This window comes from Rhinolophus ferrumequinum, chromosome 12 (genome assembly GCF_004115265.2).
Source record: "Rhinolophus ferrumequinum isolate MPI-CBG mRhiFer1 chromosome 12, mRhiFer1_v1.p, whole genome shotgun sequence".
NCBI classification, from domain to species: Eukaryota; Metazoa; Chordata; class Mammalia; order Chiroptera; family Rhinolophidae; genus Rhinolophus; species Rhinolophus ferrumequinum.
In genome coordinates this window covers 50,430,533-50,451,027 of record NC_046295.1, presented here as the reverse complement: position 1 = coordinate 50,451,027, position 20,495 = coordinate 50,430,533, and the positions used below count along the sequence as shown (strand labels likewise).

At 46.6% G+C, this 20,495-nt stretch overlaps 1 protein-coding gene across 2 annotated transcripts in view; it reads right to left on the bottom strand.

Moving 5' to 3' along the window:
• Positions 1-30: 30 nt before the first annotated feature.
• The window catches only part of NFX1 (nuclear transcription factor, X-box binding 1), a 67,449-nt gene continuing 46,984 nt past the window's right edge, over positions 31-20,495 (bottom strand). For both annotated transcript variants that reach the window (XM_033124140.1, XM_033124142.1), the window contains exons 16-24: positions 20,226-20,456; positions 19,387-19,460; positions 18,500-18,601; positions 17,335-17,376; positions 14,502-14,600; positions 13,850-13,916; positions 12,542-12,687; positions 11,711-11,815; positions 31-10,116 (exon numbers count right to left, since the gene is read on the bottom strand). In XM_033124140.1, coding sequence (XP_032980031.1) covers positions 10,044-10,116; positions 11,711-11,815; positions 12,542-12,687; positions 13,850-13,916; positions 14,502-14,600; positions 17,335-17,376; positions 18,500-18,601; positions 19,387-19,460; positions 20,226-20,456 — 939 coding nt within the window. In that variant the 3' untranslated portion in view covers positions 31-10,043. The remainder of the gene's footprint in view (positions 10,117-11,710; positions 11,816-12,541; positions 12,688-13,849; positions 13,917-14,501; positions 14,601-17,334; positions 17,377-18,499; positions 18,602-19,386; positions 19,461-20,225; positions 20,457-20,495) is intronic.

Sequence of the window (20,495 nt, the reverse complement as noted above, 5' to 3'; positions counted from 1 at the left end):
TGCCCTGGGATAGGACTTGAGACTCTCCCTAAGTTTTGGCCAGTCCTTGGGTCAGACAAGACAAGGCTCAAGTGTGAGGATGGTTTCTCAGCCTTTCTTCCATTATTGCTCCCCTCCCAGAAGTCTTTTACATATTTTTTCTTAATTATATGATATTTTAACATTAAAGATCTGTATTATCTGGTTATGTACTTTATGTCTATCTGTGCTTTATACAAAAATAGTTTTTTTCAACCTCCCCCTTCCAAGAATTAATTTTCTCTCCCTTGGGGGAAAAACTACACCCCACCCTTGAAAGTGCCTGATGTAGATTGAAAGTAGGTAAGGGGTCAGACTTCCCTTCCTTTTTCCTGGTGCCAGAGCTCTCCCACATTAAGGAATTTAGGAAGGAAGATGCAGAGAGGGAAATCCTTCCAAACAGTGTTTGTAGAGATAGGAAACGGCCTCATGAGGTTCTGGGGGACAGGCCCAGAGGTTGGGTGGAGGTGGGGCAGCCAGGATCCCCCAACTCTGGGGTCAGGAAGGAATCATCCTGTTTTCTGGGACTCAGAAGGCAGTGTCACCCATGGTTCCTGTCATTGCTTGTGTTTATCCTTTCAACAATTATTGAGCACCTCCTGTGCGCAGGCCTTGCTTAGGCACTGGAGCTGCTGCACTGGATGAGGCTGGGTCTCTGCCTTTGAGGACTGTGGTCTAATGGGGACAGGGTGAAAGAAGTAAGTGGCGGAGAGGGGCTCCACGGACGCTGCGGGGCTCAGAGCCCAGCCTGGAAGCTGAGGCCAGGGACGGCTTCCCAGAAGAGGAGACAGAGCAGAGGAGGGGACAGGTTGCTGCACTTGACGGTTTGAGGGGACAGGGCAGAGGAGGCTGGGCTTTCTTCTGGAGGTGGGGACGTGGTGAGCAGCTGTGTGCAGGTTGCTGGAAAAGGGGGAGATTGGGGCCTGCAAGGGAGTGTGGTGAGAGGCAATAATGCAGAAGCAGCAGCAGCGGAGCACCTAATGGGTCAGTGCTGGGGGATGTGAGGGGAGAGAAGGGACTCTCAATACCTAGGAGGTAAAGCCCACAGGACTTGGGTTCGGATGAGCTGAAGGAGGTGAAGATGTGGCAGGAGTCGGCTGACTGTCAGTTTCTCGCTTGGGCCTTGGGCACTGGAGATGGCCCCACGGAGAGCAGGGCATGGGAGAGGAACTGGTTTGGAGACGAAGGTGATAATTTATCTCGTGGACATGAGGAGCTTGAGTTGTCTGTGGGACCTGAAGGAAAAGAAGTGTGTAGTCTCGGGCGAGTTACTCAATGTCTCTGGGCCTTGGTTTTCTCATTTGTGAAATGAGTCTATCAATATATTTACCTACCATTTGTGTTGCTGCCATATTCAATGAAATAAAATATATACAATGTTGAAAATATTGCTTGGCACGGAGTAAATGCTCAATAAATAATTACGCCTTTTGTATAGTCTGGAGCTCACAAGAGAGCAGAAGACAGAGACTGGGGAAGCTGTGGTTGTGTGGATATGGCCGGGGCCATGGAATAGGGAGAGGAGGGTCAGTGGGCAGCACCTGGGAGCACAGCTGGGAGGTGGCTATCAGGTGAGGAGGGGGCACAAGGGGATGGTCAGGGGCACTGGAAACAACCCAAATGTCCATCAACAGGGGAACAGATATTTACATTGCAGTTCAGTCACATACAACAGATTTGATACATCAGTGAAAACTAAGGCACAACAGCTACCTGCAACAACATGGAAAAATTCTGGAGGCATATAAAGCAACTCAGTAGACTATACAGTATGACACCAGTTACACCATTGACAAATAAGCAAAAAATGACATATTCTTTGGGAATACACATATGATAATACTTAAAAAAAAAAAAAGAAGGCATGGTTCCTCCAAGGATACAGGGATGAGTGGGAAATGAGACTGGGGGAACGTGGGGTAGTACAAGCTATTAGTTTTCTAGTTCTGGAGTCGGGGAAAATTTATGGGTTATATGACTGTGCTTTGTAACATATAACTGGTATATATTTGTTTTTAGATATATTTAAAAAGATGAAGAAGAAATAGCTATGGCATGAGAAAAGGTGGTAGGAAGAGAGACAGGTTAGAGTTGAGATTACAGGGCATCTAGGGAGAAAGGGGAGCGGCTTGAGTGTGTCTGACATCCCACAGTGGGAGGAGCTAAGCCAGGGGAAACAGGACTGAGCGTGACCAGGGAAGGGCCGGCAGCTGGAAGTCCCTCTGGGATCCTGGACAGCCTCCTTCTTCCCCTCATTCAGCTTCAGTGGCCCTGTGAATATGAGAGGTGGCCTTCCTCCTTCCTGGTATTCAGAGCAGTGTGACCAGAAGGCCTGTCACAGGTGGGGGAGGCACATATGGGCCCTGGGGTTCTGGTTGCTACCCTCCTGTCCACTTGAGCCTTCTGTGGCCACTTGAGCCTTCTGGCATCCGCATGTCCCTGGAAGGTGGCCTCGGAGGCAGGGCAACCAGGGGGTCCGTCCAGAACCTCTGCCTGCTGTCCACTGCTCTGCCACAGACCTGTACTAGGCTCAGATGATCCCTGACCCCGGTCACAGAGCATTTCTGTGCACAGACCCCTTTCATTCTCTTGGCAGAGGGTGGCTGAAAGCCTACAACATGCCAGTCACCATTCCAGTGCCGAGGATACAGGCACAAAGAAGACATACGAAAGTCCTTGTTGTCATGGAACTGACATTCTGTGCAAAACATGTGGTGTGTTAATGACACATGCTAAGGAGGAAACGCAGGAAAGGCGGGTAGGAAGTGTGTGGCATGTGAGGATGGAGGCCTCACTGAGGTGACTGAATAAAGACCTGAAGGGGGTGAGGGAATGAGCCAGGTAGACACCTGGGGGAAAAGCATGCCAGGCTGAGGACACAGCCAGTGCAAAGGTCCTGAGGTGGGAACATGAGGGGACCACTGATGGAATGGAAAAAGAGTGACGAGTATGGAAGAAAACAAGGTGAGAGAAAGGGATAGGGTGAACTGAAGCCAGGCCTAGGGGAGAGGTGAGGCCAAGGCTTGGGGCAGAGGTGAGGGAGGTTTCTGGAGGAGAGGGGAAGGTCTCATTGCAGGAAGGAAGGAAGCAGGCAGGATGGGGTGGGGCAGGCATCATGGTGCCTTGTGGGTTCTCTCTCTCTCTCTCTCTCTCTCTCTTTCTCTCACACACACACACACACAGTCCTTGGAACCATTCTCTGGCTGGACTCAAGTGACACACCTGTGCAGCTCTGGGAGTCAGGCTGGGAATGGAGCCATGGGAGCCTTGGCTCCTCTCTCATTTGCTCAGTCCCAGGCCCAGCACAAGTGGCTGTGTGACCCGCAAAGGACCCCTCCCTCCCTTCTCTGGGCCTGTTTCCCTATCTGTACCATGAAGTTTGGATCTGTTGGTGTCTGAGGAGCCCCCAACTCTAACCTCTTCCAGCACATTGAAGCCCCATGTCATGAACCCCCTTTCCTACCAACGCCACGCCCTGCCCCAGCTAAGGCTGTGGAAGGGGATGGGTGGGGCAGGAATGACTCCCAGTCCCAGGCCAGGCTCCTCAGGACTTTGCCTCAGCCTGATAGTTTTGGCTGTGGGAAGAGCCCCTTATTCCCTGTTCGGACTGCTCTCCCATCCAACTCCAAGGGACAGGCACCCACAGGCACTCCTCCCTCAGATAGGGTCCTGCAGCCCTGGAGGAGGGGGGAGTAGCCATCGCAGTGCTGGCACCTTCGGTGGAAGCAGGCTGTGGCCACTCAGAGCCTGTAACCTGACTTTGGCTCCACACCTGCTCTGTGCTGACTTGAATGGGAACAGGCGTGATCCATCACCCTGTGCACTGCAGGGACCACACTATGGCACTAAGAGCACAGATGGAGGCTAGCCTGCCTGGATCCAAACACCAGCTCTGCCACGTACTTGCTGTATGACCTCAGGTAAGACAGGACAATTATAGCTCCCACCTCAAAGGGCTGCTGGATGATGAAACGCTGGATGCCGGGCATGAAGGGCGTGTGTTTGCTGTTGTTATTTACACCCTCTCGTGGTCTTCGCATCATCACGCCCACCTTACATCCAAGGAAACTGAGGCCTGGGAAGATTGACTCAGTAAGGGGTAGAGAGTAGGGATTCAGTCGTTCCAATATGACCTCGCCTAGTTTTGTTTGGTTTTTAAATTGTGAAATATATTCTGTAAATGTATATATTCCATACCAGTAATAGCTAAATAACAATAAAATACTCAAAAAACAAACCCCACAAATGAGCAAACCCCCCCATTCAAATGCCCCCTATCAAGCTTTGGCAGGATATTGAACCTCTTGGGCGTCAGTTTCCTCATCTGTAAAGTGGGGATAAAGCAGCTCAGAGCAGCGAGGTACTTCAGGTTTTGCCATTAGCATTCCACGGTGATGGAGCAAGGGCAGGTGGAGTTTGCCAGGCTCATGGTCTCCCCTCTTGTCTGTGCTCAGAAGCCAAGGGTGAGAGGGCCTGGGGGCTCAGAGGCTGTCTCAGAGGCTGACAGACAACACTGCTCAGAGCCAGGTGTACCCAGGCATTCAGATGAGGCCAATAAATCTAAGGTTGAGCCCTTGAGTCCTCCAGGGACCCTACCACACCCATGCAGGCTGAGGATTCCTACGACGGGGTCACAAGAGACCCCGAAAACAGCCCTGCTTGCACCAGCAAGAATGTGCTCCTGCCCCCTCCATGCTCACATTCCCCTACCTGTGTCCTGGCTGCTGGCCCCAAGTGAAGGGACATTAGAGAGAAGATGAACTCCTAAGGGAGTCCCGATGCTAGGGCTGGGGAGACTGGACAGGTGGTGGACACACCAGGGGACAGTTTGGAGGTCGGACACGCTGAATCGGAGTGGCTTGTGGGATATTCAGGAAAGACATGGGCCTGGGCTAGAGATAGAGCTTTTAAGCCCAGGGTGGCATTTGAAGGCTTGCAGATGGATGTGGTGGCTCAGGGAAGATGATGGAGCCCTGTGGGGCACCCACGTTTAAAGGGAAGGGGACAGCTAAGAGCCGCGATCTCCCCGGGCCCTGGAGCCTGAATACCCTGGGGCCTTAACTGATTTGTGCCCTTGGGTCTCGTGAGGCTCAAATGGGTCAGGACAAGTAAGAGAAACCCACACTCTCTTAGGAAAACCCCAGAGACTCTCCCCCTACAGGACTTCCCTGCAGCTTCAGTCCCCAGCGCTGATTCTGGAAATCTCTTGACTCCTGCCCTGTCCTCAGCTCCCTGCCTTCCAGATGATGATGCCCAGGGCACAGTCCCCAGACTTCTTTCACCCCCACCCCCCACCACATGATCTCACCAACTTTTAAATACCATTATATACCAACAGCTCCCCAAATTAGATCTCCAGCCCCCATGTACAACTGCCTACTGGACAGATTTTCATCCTCCAAGCCTGCTCTTCCCACACACTTTCCTATCTCTCAGTAAATGCCCATCTCCCCATTGCTCAGGCCAAAAAGTCTGAAGTCATCCCTGACTCCAATCTCTCTCACACCCCACATTGCAGCTGTCAGCAAATCCTCTAGGTATTATCTGCAAAATGTATCTAGAATCCAGCCACGTCTCACCACCCCACATTTGAATCATCGTCGTCTCTCAGATCATGGCAGTGGTTTTCGGACTGGGCTCCCAGCCCTCTCCCCTTGCTCTAACTCAGTCCTACAGTCTAGTCTCAACACAGTAGCTGGAGCGCTCCTTTCAGAAAATGAGCTAGAGCTTATCATTCACTCCTTTGCCCTAAGCCTTCCAATGGTCTCAAAGCCCCCTACTCTCCCTTATTCAGTTCCCTACAGCCTGATGGCTTTGCTGTTCCTTCAAAGTGCCTTTGCCATGGCTGTTCCTTCTGCCTGGGATGTTCTTCCTTCAGATATCTGCATGGCTTATGTTTTTACCCCCTGTGCTTATACTGTATCAAAAAGGAGAGAAAAACAGTATTTAAAAAAAAAGAAATTAAAGGGTGATACATTTAAAAGATATTGGTTATAAAATCTTCTAAAGTTTTAAATAAAGAGCTTTCCCAAGGCAAAGTATGAACACTCCTCCACCCCATCCCCAGGCTTGACTTGAGGATACATACTGCCTCCTCGTGGCCACTGGAGGAAAGCCCTCCAATCTTTGCGGGTTGCTGGTATTCTCGGCACTGGCACTTTGTATAAACTTTCCTCCCGTTTGTCCTGACCTCCTGGGCTACACAGGTCCAGGGACTTCTGGATGAGCTGTGTGAGCTGCTGCTGCTCAGGGTCACAGTGAGCTGAGGCAGCCAATCAGGCGTCCTAGCAGTTCAGCTGGGTTCTCTGCACCCAGGTCCGAGGAGGCTGTGCAGCACGAAGCCTGGGGTGAGGGCAGCCTGGGCCACTGGGAAGGAAGCCCAGGGATTGTCTGGGGAAAACAGTGCACCTTGTCCTGGCTGAGGCAGCTCTATGTTGGGAAACCCAAGGCCTGCATTCCAGTCCTGGCTTGGCACACACTGAGTGGGACCTCATGGAGCCTTGTTTCTTCCCGCTGGGCCTTTGTAGACTGGGGTTGGAAGGGCTTAGAGGACGCCCTGGGGAATTGTGAGCTCCAAAGGGCCACGGGAAAAAAATAAGTCCATGGGAGATGGTATGGGACATTTGTGCTGAGGCCATATGGGCATTTGGGAGGCAGAACTTGCCTGATGAGTGTGGCAGGGCACGTGAAGGAACTGATGAGGAAAGCAGGTCTGAGAAGGTGAAGGAGCTCTGGCCTGGCACTCCCTCCCCAATGTTGGAAGAGGTGGCATAGCAGCAGGTTCTCCTTAGAGAACAAAGTCTCCAGGCTTTCAGGCATGAAGCAAGAAGGCTGGAACCATGCGGAAAAGACTCCCCAAACCTAAATGCCAGGACTCACTGTTGGGGACTGCACCCCCCACCCTCGTCTCTGGCGAAGGACCTGTCCAGGACATGACCCAGAGCTGCCTCACACAGACCCTGCAATCAGATGGCCTGCTTTCATCTGCAGTCCTGCACATCCCTCCACTGCACGCCAGGCTGGCAGCACTCTAGAGGAGCCCGCTCTGCCAGAGGGAATTCCAGAGGTAAGAACTTCGTCTCTAGAAAGCTCTGGCCCCATAAAGAAATGTCTACTGAAGAATGTGGAGCTGGAAGGGGAGGGAAGGTACACCTGATTCTCAAGGAGAAAGTGTGGGGTCCTGGTGCCCACAGGCTCCCTCCATGTATGGGGTGGAGGGGCAGGGGTATCTTTCTCTTTAGCCCACATTCATGCAGCCTTGTTCAAGGCCACTGCTCATGGGAGAATTCACCAACCCGTGAGAAGCAGCTTCCTTTTGCTGAGGGTCTGGGGTCCCTTTGGTGATTGGAGGCGGGCTAGCTCTCTGCTGACCCCTGGCATCCTATCCTATGTCCTGGATTTCCTGAATCTCTTCCCTCTTTGCAGCACCAACTCCCACCACCTTCATCCTCACTTGGATTACTCTTGCAGCTCTTAGCTGGGCCTCAGACCTCAAAGTGAGTCCTCCAATCCCTGGGCAAACTAAGGTCCATGGCCACATTCAGCCTGCTGGTGTTTTTGTGCAACCCATGAGCTAAGAATGGTTTTCACATTTTGAAATGGTTGGACAAAATAAAAATATTATTTGGTGACATGTGAAAATTACATGAAATTCTGATTCCAGTGTCTATAATATAATTAGAACAGAGTCCTGCTCTCTCACTTGTGTATTGTCTGTGGCTGTTTTCACACTATAATGGTGGAGCTGAGTGGCTGCAACAGAAACTCTCAGGCTCACACAGCCTGAAACATTTACTGTCTGGTCCTTTACAGAAAACGTGTGCCGATTCCCGCTCTAGATCATAAATCCAGCCAAGCCACTGTGTGCTTAAGACCCGTCAGTGGCTCCCCAGGGCTCTCCGTACGTTGACCTGTCTACCCCTCCAGCTTCATCACCTGTCCGTCCAGCTGTCTGCCCACGCTGGACAACGATCCCTTCCTCAAACCCACTACAAACCACACCCCTGCTTGTCTCATACCCTTCACCTTCACTGGGCATGCCTCTCCTCCCAGTGGCCCAGTGGCAGTCTGCCATCTCTAGACTCAGCTCCCATGCTTCCTCCTGTTTCCCTTTTCCACCCAAGGGTTCTTCCCCCAAGCACGAGCTAACCCAGTCCTACCTCCACACGAAAAACTCCTCATATGCCTCTTCAGCTTTTAGTAACAGACTTGTGACCTATTTGTGCCAGACCACCCAATTCCATTACACATATTCAAGTATGGGGCCCCTACTGGATTACTAAGTAAAGAGCAGGCCACACCTGCCTCCCACAGCTCCAGCATAAGGTGGGCACACCAACATTCACCTGAAGAGGCCTGCTTAGCACGCTAACCTTTTAATTAGCTAGTATTATGGAAAAAGATGCTTACATATTTTCTAGATATCAAGTATAATTTTTATAAACTTTTAGCAATTTTATAATTTTTATAAACCTAGGATAGATCAGGCACCTCTACGTGTGTTATCTCATTTGATCATCACAACAACTCTGGTGAGGTAGGTGATGCCTCTATTCCACCAAGCAACAAGTTGCAATGTGGCAGAGCTGGAATCTGAAATCAGATCTCCTGCCTCCTGCTGACTGAGATGCTCTCAAGCTCTCAATGGACAGTTCACCCACTAAACTCACTGCTCAAAAAATGTCACAGATGCTTGTGGGCTTCCTATTGGATGTGGGGCTACTAACTCTGTGCCAAATGGGCCCAGATAAGGTGGTTTTGTGCTTCTTCATGTCTTCCCTCCAGTCACCTGTTCCCACTGCTGTACCGGCTGCGTTTCAAGACAGATTGTCTGGGTTAGGACCAAAGAATGGCCCTGCTCTTTCTGTGAAAATTAAGTGCTGGTTTTGTGATGTCATTTCTCAAATCTCCTTCTGTTGCTCTGGGGCTTGTGACTTGTTCTAGAGGAAAAAGAAGTTGTTGGAAGTCTGGTCTCCGTGCTAGAGGGGTGCCAATACAGAGAGCCAAACTAATGTCACTGTTGATGTACCTGACTTACAGGAGCCTGAAGAATGCCTCCAGTGGGCTTCTGGGATAAGCCCTGGGCTTTCCATATACTTTTTTGAATATTCAAACACAGTCCAGCGCTCAGAGACAGGGAGAGCCAATATGGCTGCTGCAGGCCTGGGACAAAGCAACACAGGAAAGGTAAGTCTACTTGAGACTCTTTCTCAACCAAAGACGAGGCATTGAGGCTACAATGGTCATTTACCGAGGCTACAGTGTGAATCTAGCAGGAGGAGTTTTCTCTATGTCCTCTGCCATCACGGTGGAGAGCTAAAGTGACTGTCACCAGGCAGTCTCAGCGGTGTGGTATGAGGCGCCCCCCTGGACTCCAGCAAATGGAGTACTGTAAAGCCACAAGACCCCTCTGCTAGGTCTAGAACTAATGGTACTGAGAACCACTAAAATAAGTTCAGCTAGATAGACCTATGAGAGTTCTTGACAAAAGACTCAGATAAGATAGTTGGGTTTAACACAACGCGTGATTCAGGATATGGGGTAGCAATTCAACATTTGGTATTTTGGACTGAGAAGTTCGCTTGTATCTTTCCAAAGATCGCGCTCAGTCTGGATTAAGAAAGCAAGATGCATCTGATGTTGCAGGCATTTTCAGGAGGATGGGTAACGGGGACAACTGAGGCATAATAAGTGCTATTAAGCTGGGTTCAGGCTAAAATTCTGGTTTGTCCAAATCAAGCCCAATGTTCCCCTAACCCTCCGAGCAATCACAGCGAAGGTGTGAGGAGCATCTGCAAACACATGACCGAATCCCTAGTGTCCATGCAGTCAAGATCTGGCTGTACTGAGACACTTCATACAGACGGATTAGAAGACAGGGGATTTCTCACACACTCATGCTTTGGATGCATCGGTAAAAGACAGTATGTTCCACCAGGCAGTTGGGAACAAGCATGATTTATCTGCTGGCAAATGAGTCTCCACCCCACCTAATCATTCTTTCATCCAAGTGCATCTTGAGCTTCTCAGTCCTGGACATCAAAGTAGTCAATTACCGGCTCCTTGGTTATTTTCTGTAAATTACTGCTCCCAGGATTCCTGAAAAGCAAACAAAGAATGATCCATCTTTTCTTTTTGTGGGAAACAGATGGTCTTCAGGAAGTTAAGGATTGGCTGATCCATTTGTGAAACTTTGATAAGATAGTGAGGTCTACATGAGCTGAGAACTGTTGAAATTTGGTGATGGGCACAGAGGAGTTCACTATATTATACTATTCTCTCTAAAAATTTTCTACAATATAATTTTATACAAAAATAAAGCAAGCAAAATTGGTAGTCCCAAAATAATCATGGGGATGTGAAATACAATATGGAGAACATAGTCAATGATGTTATAAAAACTATGTGTGGTGTCAGATGGGTATTAGACTTATGGGGGGATCAATTCATAAATTATATAAATGCCTAACCACTGTGCTGTACACCTGAAACTAATACAAAATAATAATACTAAATATAAACTATAATTAAAAAAATACATATAGTCACAAGATGTGAAGTACAGCATAGGAAATATAGTTAGTGGTATTGTAATAGCTGTGTGTACAGTGTCAGATGGGTAGTAGACTTGTTGGGGTTATCACCTTGTGAAGTGTGTAAATGTCTAATCACTATGTTGCTTTGTACACCTGAAACTAATCATAAAAAAATAAAGCAAGCAAAGGAAAAAAACACCCAGCGTGGCATAAACAGGTCAATGACTCCACATGGGGTACTGTACATGGCTGTGGAATAACATGTGGAATACCCCACCCGTTTCCAAAACCACTGCCCATGCAGACAGGTAATCTGTGCTGATAAGAATCCATGCCGCCTGCTTCTCAGGGGTGGCTGGAGCTGACACTGGGGCTCTACATGGCCCCAGATGCTCCCGCCGCAGCTGTGCCCAACGGGCAACACCTAGCTGCCCAATCCACTCCCAGTGGAATACTGACTGCTATGACCCTATTGGTGACCTTGTAAACTGCCCTACCCACCCTCCCAGAGGTCTTGTGTAGGGGGTACTGCGAGCGCTTGTGTGTGGAAAGCCAGAACAGGAGTAGGAAATCCTCTGGGTTTCTGAGCAACTTTCATCCATGTTGCCTCTCACAGTAGGGCAGCTGGCTCCCCTCCTGGCAAGGGGGCAGGGAGGCAGAGATGGTGCTCCTTCCCAGATCCTGTTTGGGAAAACACCTGGCAGACTTGCCACAGCTTGCCAGTGTGGTTTTCTTTTCTCTTTAAATCATGGAGATATGTTTTTGTTGTAAAAATGACTCACCACACGGAAGTCATGAAAGAACATGAAAATCCCCCTCTTTACTGCCACCCTACCCCCACCAATCTCATTTTCATCAAGAGTAAGTTTTGTGAACTGCATGCTGTTCCTAAATCATCTGGTGCGACTGGCGGAATCCACTTCCCAATGTCCCCATCTAAGCAATGGAAATTAGGTCCAAGACTGCTGTCCCTGGAGGGAAAGTGGGCATTACAAACAGCAAATTGGGACCCCTCTGGCATGACAAATGTGTTTGACATCCAGTCAAACCTTACATACTTGAACACGGCACCCCAAGGCCGGGCTCAAGGCCAGTTCACCCCTACTGGCTTCTCTGAACAGACAAAGCCCTTTGGAAAGCAGCTGAAGAATCCTTACTTGTCTGTCTGATGTCTGTGATGAGCAATTGGTGGTGGAGGCCGTGACTGCATTTCCTTTTCAAGTACACTTGTCAGTGTGGTAGGAGGACAAACAGACTTCCCTCTGATAAAAGTCAGAACACAAAGTGCTGAAAAGTGAGAAATGTTTGTGGAGACAGGCAGACCGCTAGAAACCCAATCCGTGATTTTGGCACTATGAAGTTACTGAGCACTCGCTGATATGACCTGTTTCTGCTCAGGCATTGTCACCTCCATTTAACCCTCGATCTTTCCACCCACTTCTGCGGGCCTGTCATCTGCTTCTCCTCATCTCACTTGAGTTTTCTTCCCTGGGAAGTTCTTGCTACTCCCTCAGGTTCTGACAGTGAGCCTAGATCCTCCCTGTCCCCTCTTGGTTTCATATTACTGCCTCAGTTTCCTCTGATGGCAAACACTGTTTACAGGGGATGCCTTGAATCACAGTCTAGCATTCTTTCTGTTTCCATCATGGCAGGACAGAAGGGAAAAGGGACCGATGTGCTGGGCAGGCACCCAACCCAGGCCCTCAGGGGCTATTCCCTCTCCCTGAGAAAAGCTGCCTCCAGTGACTGACGTGGATCTGGGCAGACGCGAGGCTTGTCTTCTTTTGGTGTGTCTGTCCTGTGGACTGAGGCACAGGCTTTGCTCTCTGGTTCGGACCTTTGGATCATCTCAGAATGGCTGCCCCAGAAGCAGATTTTTGAACTACTGTTCCAGGAGAAGTAAGGAAAGCAAATACTGACAGACCCTGCTCCCCAGACCCAGTTTGCCCCACTGAGCAATTCTTCCTGCGATGACAAGATGAGCCCACCTGACTGCAGTGACCACGACGTTGCGCTTCGGTTCACTGTCATAGCTCAAGCTCTCCAGGCCGTAGACTTGGGCCAGGTCGTGGATGATCCGGCGGTGGTCTCTGTTCATGGGAGGGAAGAAGTGGCTCTTCTTGCTATTCTTTCCCTGTATTGAGGGAAAAGAGGCTGATTGATAAAAATGACCTTGAATACAGAATATGCTTGCAAAGGCCTTCCCCCACAGCAGGACACCCTGGTCAATAAAGAGGTGGCTGAGTTTTAGAGGCCCACAGTGTACAGCGCTTCACTGCCTGCCATGCAAGCCGAGCGGTTTGGGAGCATGAGGGCTCATGCACTTTATCCGCTCTGTGACCCCACAGAAGCAGCTGGTCAGGGTTAGGGACAAAGGGTAGTAAACTGAGACTCACAGTGTAATGTTTCCTCCTGAGGAGACCTATAACTGGGAAGGGATATTCCCAAGAAATGACTTAAATAAATTGATGACTTATAAAAACAAGAAAATCTCACTTCCTATAAAAGCATGTTGTACACTAAAAATCATGTGTGCAGATAGACACACATGCAGAGAAATACATTTGCTCAGGTGTCCTAATTAGGAGAGGAACAATGATTCCATTTCCTCCTTTGTGTTAGTATCCTGCTGGGAAGTGGGAATAGAAGAGGAAGGGAGAGGACAAGAAAGATGGTGGGAAGGAAATGGTTCTTTAGATACGGAGCTAAAGCAGCCATTTCATCCTCACTCAGAGCCCCCAGTGAATGAAGAGGGCGCCATTATGGGGCAGGCTACTTCTGACTAACAGACTGTTTTTTGCTTAAAGCTACCTCCCCAACATCCCTGGCTGCCTCCAGGTCAGAGGCCTGACTCTCTCGAGACTCCTGAGGGAGTCTATCCCATTACTCTTCAGCTCTAGTCATTCAACTTTTTATCTTTACCCTAGAGTTTCTTTCCTTTCCTTTGGGGTAATAAAGAACCAGTGTGTCCTATCATACAACAGCCCTTCAGAGATCTGAAGGCCCAGCATATCTCCCTAAGAATCCCATAGTCATTCAACTATCACTATTGAACCATCCTGTCCAGAGTTTCTTCACCCATCCTTAGGCATTGAGCTAGGATTTTTATTTACATGTAATTTGATTGCAGATATCTTTCCAGAACCAGGACAGGGATTCTATGCATGTTATAGCTGGGAAGACAAAAATCCTCAAAAGGAAGGTGAGACTTTTTTCTACAACTACTCTACACCAACAGTGTTTCTGGGACTTGATTTTTTTATCAAGCTGGCCTTGTTGGATATTTTGACTCCAACCTTATTCACAGCTTCCACAAGGGCTTCCATTTCCTTCTCAACATCACTGACAAACTTTAAGTCCTTCCTGAAATGAGAAATCACCACAGTTAATTTCATCTGTTCTGGTCTTTGAGTATCCCTCCTGCCCACTCTCTCTGCCTATAAAGTGCAGACAACGGACAATGTGGGCAGAAAAACTGCAGAGGTCAGGAATTGTCAGATAACAGAATGTTGACTGTGATTGAACAAAGGAAGAGAAAAAGAGAAAACAAGTTTGAGAAAGGAGAGGATAGAAGGAGAAATAGCCATCGGAGGGCCAGGAGACAGGTGGAAAATGAGAGCTGTTACTACCCAAGCAAGGACCCATGTGACTGAGACCTGGGTGGACAAAGGTGGAATTTGGCCAGAGATCCTTCAATTTAGGTTAGTCCAGTCCTAGGGAGGCCCAAACTACTACCATACGGGATCCACACACACAACCAAATTCAATTCTTAAAGGGGACAGTTTTGAGAGGCCAAGAGAAGGATTTTTATTAAACATCACACAATCTTTTGTAATGGCTATATAAACTTTAACTGGCTCAATCACAGAGGAGTACATATTGGTTACTTAAAAAACCAAACGCTCTCGTAAGCCACAATTAAGGAAGTAGGTTAACAAGTTACATACCTGGCATCTTCTTTCAAATTGTCACTGAATTTTGACACTGAAGAACGTACATTGAAAGGATCAGAATCATCACTGATACAAAATGCCTCTGCTAACCGCCTGAAAGAAAGAAGTATGTAAATAAAAGGAAAGGAAGGGAAGGAAAACTATCTTTTAATAACACAGAGTACTCACCATGTCCCAAGTTCTTTACACGTTAATGATCTCATTTCAGTAAACTCAATTATTAAGGAAAGAATAACAACACCTTGTGACAAGATATGGCATTGTCTTCACAGAAGAAAATAAAGAAGACAGTGCATATGAGCAAGCCACAGCTGACACAGGGGACTGGGATTTTTTGGTGAAGTGAAGGATGGGGGATTGAGAGCACTGGGAATGGTCCATAGGGGATGACATTCTCTGAGGTTTCACCTAAACATCAGGTACATAAAGTAGACATATAAATATTGAAATTAATATCACATGAAAGTCTGGAAAATAAAGAATTCCATTAACCATATAAAACACTGCATTTTAATATATTTCCTTTCAGTTTTTATCTCCCTATAATTTTAAGCAGTTGCAATCAGTGAATATAAAACTTTGCATCTTTTTCTCCCCTATATCATTATATGAGTAGCATTATATGAGTAGCATATATGAGTAGTTTGTTTTTCACACATATTGTTTTAATAGCTGCATAATCCTCTAATTACGTATATTTCACAATTTACTTAAACATTCCCCATTTAGGTTTCTTTAACAGTTGTCTAGTTTCTCAGTATTATAAGTGACACAATTAACATCTCTGAGCGAAAAGCTTTTAAGATTATTTCTCTGGAAAATGTGCCCACATGTGATATTACTGGGTTAAACAGTATGGACCTCAGACCCCAGATCATCACGGTGTAAGTGGCCTCCACAACTGCCTACTTGTGGTTTGACTGACAGTGTGAGTCTTAGGGCATCTCACCAATACCCACTTATATCTTTTGTTTTTTTTTAAAGATAGATAATTCAGCTTAGCACTTAGTATAATTTTCACTTACACTGAGATGGGTCTCTCTCAAGCTTAATGCTCATAACAATCTGGTTTACTGTTGCTCGGTTTTCCAATTTTTCAAGAGAAGCTTAATTTTCAAGTTTTCAAGGGAATTTCTAGAGGGGAGATCTTATGATGTCTTTGATTAGTCAGCCACAAATTCAAATTTAAATACCAATAAAACGTTATCTGTAGGAAAATCTGCCCTGCTAGTTTTTCATTTCTGCAATGAAGTATGTATTTGCAACTTCAGATAGAATTTCCTTTTTTAAATTTGCATTTCTCTTTTTTCTTAGGTCAGTGGATTTTTAAGAAAGAATCTCTATACAGTGAGAGTCATTACATCATCATTCTAAGATGGAAGACATCTTGATAAATGATACCGGTCAAATGAATATTCATATGGAAAAAATTTGAATCATGAACCCTCCTTGTATCATGCTCAAAAAAAAAAAAAAAATCAGTCCAGGTCAACTGTAGATCTAAATGTGAAAGGTAAAAAAGCATTATTCACTAAGGGTAAGGCTGATATACTGCACTACATTAAAATTAGAAACTTCTGTTTATCAAAAGACACCATCAAAAGAATGAAAAGTGAAGGTACGGAGTGCGAGAAAATACAATATATAAAACCAACAAAGAACTCATATCCAAAATATATAAAGACCTCCGACTAATCAATATGAAAAAGACAGAAAACACAATTTAAAAATAAGTAAAAGACCTGAAAAGGCACCTCACAAAAGAGGATATTCAAATGGCCAATAAACATATGTAAAGGTGCTCAACCTTCCTGGTCATCAGGTAAATATAAATTAAAAGCCTACTGACATCTGGCTATACATCCATGAGAATGGATTAAAATTAAAAAGACTGACAATTCCAAGTGCTGACAAAAATGTAGAACAATGAGAACTATGACTTTGCTGGTGGGAGTGTAATTTGGTACTACCATTTTGGACACAGTTTGGCAGAACTGACTAAAGCTCAACATATGCATACCGTCTTCATCATCTACTCCAACATCCAACAGAAATTAATACATGTATACAGCAAAGCAAGTGAGAATGTTCTTATAGAGGATTATTTTGTAATAGCCTAATACTGGTAACACACATATCTATTAATGGTAGAAAAGAGAAATAGATTATGACGTATTAATATAATAAAATATCATGTGGGAATGAAAATGAACCAAGTATTGCTACATACAATAGGAATGAATGCCACAAATGTAATGAAAGAAGCAAGATAAAAATAATACGAACTATATGATTTCATCATTTACATGAAATTCAAAAACAGACAAAACTAACCTAAAGTGTTAGAGGTCAGAATAGAAGTTCTATCTTTGTGGAGCACAAGAGAGGGTTTTGGTAATTTTCCATTTCTTGACCTGGGTGATGCTTATTAACAACACCGCGCTGACTTTGTGATGACTCACTCTGTGTACATCTGATCTTCTATATGTATGTTACACTTCAACATAAAAATCCGTTAAAAAAATGTTTAAGCCTCTTATCTCCATTGGAATCAGGAAGTCTGCCAGTCACAGAATAATAAGTATGCTATGGCATGTAATGTTTACACCATGCCCTAAACCACACAAGCTCATGTTTCGGAAATACACTGAAATCGCGTTAAGTGGTTTATCCTGACACTTCAGTTCTTGATGATCAAATTTCTCTTGCTCTCCAATAGCAGCAAAAGACTCAGAACAGCTGCTGAGTGAATGCTTAAATGGTTGCTCCCTCACACTAGGTTCAGAGCTCAAGGTCAAGTAGATAAACAGCAGTTGACACTACTTACTTCTTTCTTTCCAAGGCTGAACACTCCTCATCACACTCCAGCCTGTAGAAGCAAATGGAAAAAAAATTCAGGGCACAGGTTTCACAGTTCCTATACAGCAATAAGTTCTTAGATAGTCAACCTGGTGTCATGCGGGGGATCCTGCCGACTTCGCCAAGTGTCGTGCGGGGCGTCTGGCGGGGTCTCCGGTCCCGCCCCCCACACAAGAACGCAGGACATGGTGAGGCCAAAAAGGAACACCCACGGAGCCATAGGTAGGGGAGTCACACCACTATATTCTCGCTGGCGGCTGGGTTGGAGATACAGGAACCAGGAGCAACACAATTCTCAACCCTCACTGTGCCGCTTGCAGACTCAGCCACCATCTTCTTGCTAGCTCCCCCTTTCTCTTTTCTTCTCTGCTCTCTTCTTTGCTAGCCTCTTCTCCTAGCCTAGCCACGGCAGTTATATTCATGGCTAATGGCTCACTGGTTACAGCTGACGGCCAACTAGCCACAGCTGCTGGCCATTTGATCACAGTCGATGGCCATTTACTACCTGAGCCAGCACCTTTCTATGTGAGGCCGAGAGCCTGGAAACTGCTTTTTGGGGCTCTGTCCCCACACCTGGAAACAGAGTAGACAGGCCAATGGATGGCTAGATGAGGTCCCTTTCAAGGATAGGTGGGCAGGCCTCTCGTTTATGGGACTCTAAAAGTCCTCAGAAGGGCCTTCTGAGTGTCCCCTACTTGCTCAGCCCCCCAAATGCTCCCATTGCCCCTCTGACAGCCCCACCTCCCCGTGACATTGCCACCACTCTGGTTCTCTGTTCTCCTATGTGTTGGGCTGGACACATCTAGGCCTGTGTTTCCTCTAGCTACTGGTAGGAGTGAGGCCTGGAAAAGTCTTCTCTGATCTTAGCTATACCCTGAGTAGGATTCACTGGATTGGACTGGGTGTGGCTCTTAACATCAAATGTCTGTTGAACATCTATGTGTATGCGAAGCTTTACTGTAGGGGATTGAGATAAATGAATGGTTCCTACCCTTTGGAAATTAAGTCTAATAGGAGAAGGTATTTTAAAAATTACCTGGGGAGCATTTGAGATCTTGCTTCCTCATAATTGTCATCAGCTTTGGCTCAAATAAACTCTAATCAAAATTCAAACAAATAAAAAAAAAAATTACCTGACTTGATTAATTTCTTTCTTAGTGATCAACTTGCTGATCTCCACTGAATCTCCAAGCTGCATGTCTGTTACTTTAGAGGCCATGGAAATGGCAGCTATTCTGAAGTATAAAAAAGAAAAGGAAGAAAAGGCGTTGAAGTTTCACAAGAACCTCCTCATACCAGGCACATTAAGACTTCTTTCAAGGCAAATCTACCGATTTGTGCAGCCTTGGAAGTGCACCTATTATAAACTACCCACATGCTCACGTCCTATCTCCTCAATTAGATTCTAAGCAGCTAGCTCCCAGGAAGTAATGAGGTAATACATTTCTCAAGAACCCTTTGAACACCCAGGCCAATGCCTGGCATACAGCCACTCTGATGTCTGCATACTCTGAAAGTACTGTTTCCATGGCACATCTCTGCATCTAATCAGAGATATACACAACATCCATCCTTAACACCTCCACCTCTGTACTCAGATTCCTGTGTGAACACATGGATCCTAAGATTTCAGGAGGATGCAAAGACACTGCACAGAGCAGTCAGAAACCCCCACTTCAGGGGAGGAGCACAGGACTAGGTCCTGCCTGTGCCACCACAAATGGTGGGACATGAAAGCAATTCACGCAACTTCAGGACATCTTCCCTTCTGATCTCATGGTGTAACAGGGCCAAAATGGAGAGACAGAGGAAGAAGGAGGAGGGGAAACAAAAAGGTTATTTTACAAATTAAAGTTTGGGGAGGAAAGGTACATAAAGCAATAGTACTTTTCTTTGAACCAGTAAAACTAAATTCAAGAAAATTTTAAAAACTTTCCAAATTTTACAAAAGTTGCAAGGATCCTACAATAAATACATGTATATCTATGTCCACCAATTGTTAACATTAAGTAGCATTAACCTTTGATAAGTACTGGATGCTTCAGAGCAAACCATGATCTCTTTTCTTCGTCCACATTCACACTGCAGCTCGATCTGAAATAAGATTAACATGGAGCAACTTTTAGCACATGGAAACCATGTGAGTGGGCAGGTTTCACTTTTAAAGTCTCTCTCAAGTCAAACCATGGCAGAGAATAAAGTGATGGCTCCGGTCCAGGATGGAGGAAGCTAACCACAGTGCAAACTGACAATATGGTAGCTGACATGCCAGGAGAAGAATGTCCAGTCTACAGTGCCCTTTCCTGGGAACGACTCCTATCCTTAACCTGGCCTAAAGGGACAGGTCTAGAATGGAGTTTTTACCACTGAATCAGAAGTAGACATTTGACCCAGGACCAGCCAAGGCCTACCCAACTCCACCTCATCCCACTGCTTGCACCTCCTCACGGCGGCCTTGCTTAATTCCTCAGACCACATTAGTGCCCCTCTCACATCCTCTCATAGCTCCCTCTATAAGGGCGTAACTACTACTTCATGATGCTTACCGAAGTCATAGTTAATTATCTGAGTAATTAATGAGTTATCTGTCCCATCTAATTGAAGGGACCATGTGTCTCCTGTTCATTGGTGTAGCTCTAGCACCCAGCACAACATCTTGCACAAAACAGACCCTTATGTATTTAAAAGGCCATCTCAAGCTGGGCAGACAGAAACCTCTATGATTTATTCCTTGTTAGCCTTTCTCTTGTTAACTTGCAGTCCCTCGGAACCAAGACTGCTGACTAGCATGCATGCCCAGGACTCATGAGCAGCCCCAGAACCGGAGTCAATGCCCCACCCAGAGCTAGGGACACGCACCTTGGCTTTGCAAGCAGTCACGGGGCAGGGTGCACTGAGGTGGCAGGGCGCCATACATGGGTGGCCACAGTCAGCTCTGGGGGTGATGCAGGGCTGCTTGCAGGCCTCATCCACAAGACACTCTCCTTTGTGACAGAGTCTCTGACACTTATGCATCCCGCATGGTAGCGCTGCACTGCAGGGTAATCCGCAAGAGATATCAACCAGGTGACACGGGATGTTGCTTCGTAACTAGGAGAGACAGAGCAGCCAGATTCTCATTTCTGTGTG